This window comes from Larimichthys crocea, chromosome I (genome assembly GCF_000972845.2).
Source record: "Larimichthys crocea isolate SSNF chromosome I, L_crocea_2.0, whole genome shotgun sequence".
NCBI classification, from domain to species: domain Eukaryota; kingdom Metazoa; phylum Chordata; class Actinopteri; family Sciaenidae; genus Larimichthys; species Larimichthys crocea.
The window spans coordinates 9,485,975-9,492,096 of record NC_040011.1 but is presented as its reverse complement, the minus strand read 5'-3'; the positions used below and the strand labels follow the sequence as shown (position 1 = coordinate 9,492,096).

At 50.1% G+C, this 6,122-nt stretch overlaps 1 protein-coding gene across 1 annotated transcript in view; it reads right to left on the bottom strand.

The window, feature by feature from the left end:
• Positions 1-6,122, bottom strand: part of LOC104939281 (transcription factor COE3-like) — a 124,607-nt gene that overhangs the window by 16,150 nt on the left and 102,335 nt on the right. The window contains 1 exon segment of the mRNA XM_027279027.1: positions 3,926-4,014. Within this exon segment, the coding sequence (XP_027134828.1) occupies positions 3,926-4,014 (89 nt within the window).

The following is a 6,122-nucleotide window of genomic DNA, read 5'->3' as shown; positions in this document are numbered from 1 at the left end:
TAACTAAACTTCTTCCCTGGAGTTTCTGTCTCTGTCGTCCAGCAGGTTCTCGTGGATCGTGGCTGCTGCTGTGGTCCTGCATGACGTCCACTACACATATTACTACTGTCATTATTACTACCATATCTGCTACTGTAATCATTTTATCATTCATTGTAATTCATTGTCATTTTATCAGTCATTGTAATTCATTGTCATTTTATCAGTCATTGTAATTCATTGTCATTTTATCAGTCATTGTAATTGTACAATATGTTTGTGTTGATTTGTTCTGTACACTGACATCTATTGCACGTCTGTCCGTCCTGGGAGAGGGATCCCTCCTCCCTCCCTCCCTCCCTTCCTTCCTTCCTTCCTTCCTTCCTTCCTTCCTCCTCTCTGATCGTTAATCATTAGTTCTTTGACTCGTTAAATCACTTTCCTTTGTTAATTTTTCAGATTTTATATTTTCAGGTGTAAATAAAATCTTCTTCTCTGCACCCTTGCGACCTTCGTCCATCTCTTGACACATTCCTCCTCCTCCTCCTCCTCCTCCTCCTCCTCCCTCAGTTCTTGGTTTCTCTGGGCTTAATTACGTGGTCGGTCGGTCGTGCTCAGTGGTTGAGGAGGTGCTGGTGGAGCAGGGTGGTGTTGACCCTGGAGGAGCAGCCATCAGACAGCGGCCTTAACAAAGATAAATCACCTCAGCCGAGCTGCACAGATCGAGCCGCCGCCGCCCGCTTGGCCCCGCCCCCCGATGATCTCTATAAAATATGGATGGAGCAGCTCGCCGAGCGGCAGCAGCTCCGCCACACCGCGCCGGATCTGCAGATTAGCAGCGATCAGGCAGGAGGATATTGTAATGATGTGACACGGCGTGAGGTTAACACGGATTAAAATTCAGCTCACGAGCTGAACAGTGCTCATTATTCTCAATGAGAGCGGCTCATTCATGAAGAGCGCTGAATTAATAACCCCTGAACGCACCGCAGGCCTCCCCACGAGCCGGGCGGGGTCAATGATCAGAGCTAAAGGTGCACACGCTACACGCAAACACGCCTAATCTCCACCTCATGCTTCATCAATCAGCAGCAAGGGAGGAAGGAAGGAAGGGAGGAAGGAAGGAAGGGAGGAAGGAAGGGAGGAAGGGAGGAAGGAAGGAAGGGAGGAAGGAAGGGAGGAAGGAAGGAAGGGAGGAAGGGAGCAAGAAAGGAAGGAAGGAAGGGAGGAAGGAATGGAGCAAGGAAGAAAGGAAGGAAGGAAGGGAGGGAGGAAGGGAGGAAGGGAGGGAGGAAGGAAGGAAGGGAGGAAGGAAGGAAGGAAGGAAGGGAGCAAGGAAGGAAGGAAGGGAGGAAGGAAGGGAGGGAGGAAGGGAGGAAGGAAGGGAGGAAGGAAGGGAGGGAGGAAGGAAGGAAGGAAGGAAGGGAGCAAGGAAGGAAGGAAGGGAGGAAGGAATGGAGCAAGGAAGAAAGGAAGGAAGGAAGGAAGGAAGGAAGGGAGGAAGGAAGGAAGGAAGGGATGAAGGAAGGGAGGAAGGAAAAAAGGAAGGAAGGGAGGAAGGAAGGAAGGGAGGAAGGAAGGAAGGGAGGAAGGAAGGAAGGAAGGGAGCAAGGAAGGGAGGAAGGAATGGAACAAGGAAGAAAGGAAGGAAGAAAGGGAGGGAGGAAGTAAGGGAGGAAGGAATGAAGGAAGGAAGGAATGGAGCAAGGAAGAAAGGAAGGGAGGAACGGAGGGAGGGAGGAAGGGAGCAAGGAAGAAAGGAAGGAAGGAAGGAATGGAGCAAGGAAGGAAGGAAGGAAGAAAGGGAGGGAGGGAGGAAGTAAGGGAGGAAGGGAGGAAGGAATGGAGCAAGGAAGAAAGGAAGGGAGGAAGGAATGGAGCAAGGAAGAAAGGAAGGAAGAAAGGGAGGGAGGGAGGAAGTAAGGGAGGAAGGGAGGAAGGAAGGAAGGAATGGAGCAAGGAAGAAAGGAAGGGAGGAACGGAGGGAGGGAGGAAGGGAGGAAGGAAGGAAGGGAGAAAGTTTAATCTGTCAGTCTGCTAACAGACAGCTAAGCTAGGCTAACAGTTTCCCCCTGCTTTCAGTCTTTATGCTAAGCTAGGCTAAAATAAAGCTGTGAACCTTGACCTTTGGTCCAGTTAGCATTGAGCTAGCTTCAATGTTAGCATTGAGTTAGCTTCAATGTTAGCATTGAGTTAGCTTCAATGTGTGGACTCAGCTAGTAGTTTGGTGATTAGCTGGTTAGCTAACAAGCCAGGCTAACAGTTTCCCCCTGCTTCCAGTCGTTATGCTAAGCTAGGCTAACCCTGGCTGTTCCCTCTCCGTCACACACACTACCCATAATCCTCCGCTCGACGGGCTACAGCGAATCAATCTGCCGCCTGTCCACAAACAAACCAACATCTCTGTCCTCCCGTCCTCGCCGAGCGAGCGCCGGCAGGTGAAAACAAAAGAGAAGTGACAAGCCCAGTTAACCCGTCGCTGCTTGGTCACATGATCCCGCCACCGCAGCTGCCACGCCGTGCTGTCGCCTCGCCGGCTTCCCGCCAGCCCGCTCGCTGAGCGTCTGATTTCCTGTCCTGTCTGCCACAGAAGCTCTGCCGTCTTATTGAGTTTTCTGCTGAATAAATAAATATTTAAACGCCGGCGGCGAGGCGGGGGCGCCTGACGTCCCACTCTGGCTGCAAATCAGGCCATCAAAGGGGCGAGACAATGTATGCTCACTATTAGTATCAATTTACAAATAAACTGCTTTTTGGTGGCGGGATCTCCGATGTCAGATTTTGATAAATGGTTTCAATTTGGCAGCTGCTTTCGAGTGTCAGAGCCCATCTGACGCTCGCGCCGCCGCCGCCGCTCGCTGCCTCAAAGAATCTGCCTCAGTTAGCATCGCAGCCGGCAGCCGCCAAAATAATCTCTTCATACTAACCAGGGCAGGTGTGTGTGTGTGTGTGTGTGTGTGTGTGTGTGTGCATACAAATGTGTTTCTGTTATTGAAAACCAGGATCCAGATTTCATCCTGATGTTTGAGGAGCTTCCTGTTTCTGACAGCGCTAACAACAAACCACAGACACATCTCATTCTACTGCTGCCTTTCTGCTAAGCTAGGCTAACACTTTCCCTCTGCTCCCAGTCTTTGTGCTAAGCTAGGCTAAACTAATCTAAAATCTAAATCTTGACATTTGAACCGGGTCACTTCCTCTGTTTACTGATGGCAAGCTGCCAAAATAAGAGCATATATTTCTGGTCCAGGTTGTCGAGTAAAGATGAGGACTTTATTTTGAAATCAGCGTGATTCAGATTCAGCCTGAAGAATTATTTCATCCATTCATCGATGGTCGTGAATCATCGTTCACCTGCAGCGATTAAGTTGTTTTGTCCTGATGTTTTCAATCCTCCGTCAGCTGGTGGAGTGATCATATCTGATATCATCACCGCCTTCACCTCCTCCATCATCCATCAGGTTGTATTTAACATTATGTCTTCCCTCGCTGACTCTCAGCCAGCGCCTCGCCGCCGTCCAAGCCTTCCTCGTCCTCGCCAGTCGAAGGGAAACAAAGCGCGGCGAGCAGCAGCAGGATTTGCTCCCATAAACAGCTGTTTCCTGTTTGAAGGATTGGGAACAATCAGCCCGCTGGCAGCCACGAGCCGCCGCCGGTGCCAAGAGCGTACCGAGCAGAACCAACAAATCCAATCAGGCAACCGGGTCCTGCGCCGCATTAAATAACGAGAGAGCTCAAAGTGTGCAGCACAGGTGGTCTACGGCAGCCACAGAGGGACAAACAGCCACTTCAGCTTTAATCCAGCCTTTAATGAAGCAGTGACACCTGATTAAACCGGCCTATCAGCAGCAGCTCTGACCGACAGGTGCATTCTGGGACGTACCTGCCACAACATGTGTACCTCTGACCTCAGCATGAAGCAGTGACATCATGACTCAGCACTGACCTTAGGTAACCTCTCGGGGTCTCCGGGGTGGCGAGGGATGACCTTCTGTAACCGCTGGAAGCCGTAGTCGATGGTCGGCTCGTTCAAGGCTGCAGGACAAAGAGAGAGACAGACGGTCAGAGAGACAGACGGTCAGAGAGACAGACGGTCAGAGAGACAGACTGGTACAGACTGGTACAGACTGGTACAGACGGGTACAGACTGGTACAGACGGGTACAGACTGGTACAGAGGGGTACAGACGGGTACAGACTGGTACAGACGGGTACAGACTGGTACAGACGGAGACAGACGGGTACAGATGGGTACAGACGGGTACAGACTGGTACAGACTGGTACAGATGGGTACAGACGGGTACAGACGGGTACAGGTAGATTTAGAGTTGATACAGGTGAGACTGAACTTGGTCACTGTTGATGTAGAACATGTAATGAACATTTAGAGATACGGTAGTTTTCTGTTATTTGAAGTATTACTCCAGTTAAGAGAGACTGATTCAGTATTTATTATTCAAAGAGTTTGATCGTAATACATCTCTGTTACACTTTCTGACATTTCTTAGAGTTTGGATGTTTTACAGTTTTTGTTTGACAGCTTTTTTTACAGTGTGGAGATCTGAGGCATAATCCTGAGCAGCTGTTAGAACTCTGTTTGAATCTGGATCTGTGGTTCTGACGGCTCCTTCAGAGACTGCTCCATGTTCACTGCTGGTTCTGAAGGTCGCCTTCCTATTGGTCGCAACTCGAGCAAAACTTTCAGGATTTTCTATGAAACGTAAATAGAACGTAAACAGAACGTGAACAGAACCTAAGCGATCAGGCCTGAGCAGCCAATCAGAACAGTTTCCTGCTCTGATGCAGATGAAGTCAAACGTCTCGAGTGTAAAAATGGGTTTTTATTCAATGCAGCATTTCCCATAGTGCCTTTCACTTGTTTTAGAAGTTGTGACATATGTACGCGGCGGCGAGAGGCAATCCGGTTTGGGACGGCGCTGATTGCCGCTCGCGTCCCGCTGCATTATCTCCATTCATCCTGTGGCCCAAAAAGTCTCTTTGGGATCCGACGAGGAATTCCCGGTAATAGATTCAGCTCTGCGCTTCCTGTCAGCCCCCTGCGGCGAGGGCCACGTCCCTCAGCTCCGTCACCCTTCACATATCATCTCCACCTTTTTCTCCTCCGCCGCTGTTTGAAACGAGCTCCGACAAATTTGATTTAGCAGCTCGCGCCCGGCCGTCCCCGGGAAAGAAAACAAATATTGTTATAATGGTAATAACATCTATTTGGAGCGCCGGCGACAAACGGCGAGCGGCCCTTTGAAGGAGACCCCTCCGTGCCGCCGTATAGCTGCCTTATTCTTATTCATGAAAGCCGCGGTTATGCATATTAGCGCAAACTAGCTATTCTACTCAGCGGCATTTGGAGTGTCAATCATCCTTACAGACTACAAGAGCCAGCGGTGACAAAGCCGAGCGCACAGATCGGCTGACAAATTGTCCCCAAAGTCAAATTTGACAGCCTTTTATGATTAATGGGCTTGATTATGGAGAAGTATCTCCCTGAACTCATTTCCGGGTGTTTCTCCAGCGCTGAGAACGGAGAGGAGGAGGAGGAGGAGGAGGAGGACTGCGGAATAGGAGGAGGACGAGGCGGAGGAGGAGGAGGAGGAGGAAGAGGAGGAGGAGGAGGAGTATGAAGGCTGATTGTTTGCAGAGAGGAAACAGAAAAGAAAAAGGAGGAAGGTTGGATTGAATCAGCGGTGAAGAGGCAGAGCGAGGACAGATGGAGAGAGTCTGCTTCATGAACAGAGAGAGAGAGAGATCAGCTGACTGAGCTCGCCCCACTCACTCTGTTAGCGCACGCCGCTAACGGAGAGCAACAGACTGGAGATCAGCGAGAGGTCGCCTCTGCAACCAGCAACCTGCAACCAGCAACCTACAACCTGCAACCAGCAACCTGCAACCAGCAACCTGCAACCAGCAACCTGCAACCTACAACCAGCAACCAGCAACCTACAACCAGCAACCTGCAACCAGCAACCTGCAACCAGCAACTGTTTAAACGTCTTCACAGACACAAGACAAGAAGGCTGAGACTGAAGACAAAAACTTTAAAGACTCATAAAAAGACTAAGACTGAACAGACAAAGACTCAAATTCTAGCTAAGACCACAGACTGTCTAAAACCTGGACGTAGTCTC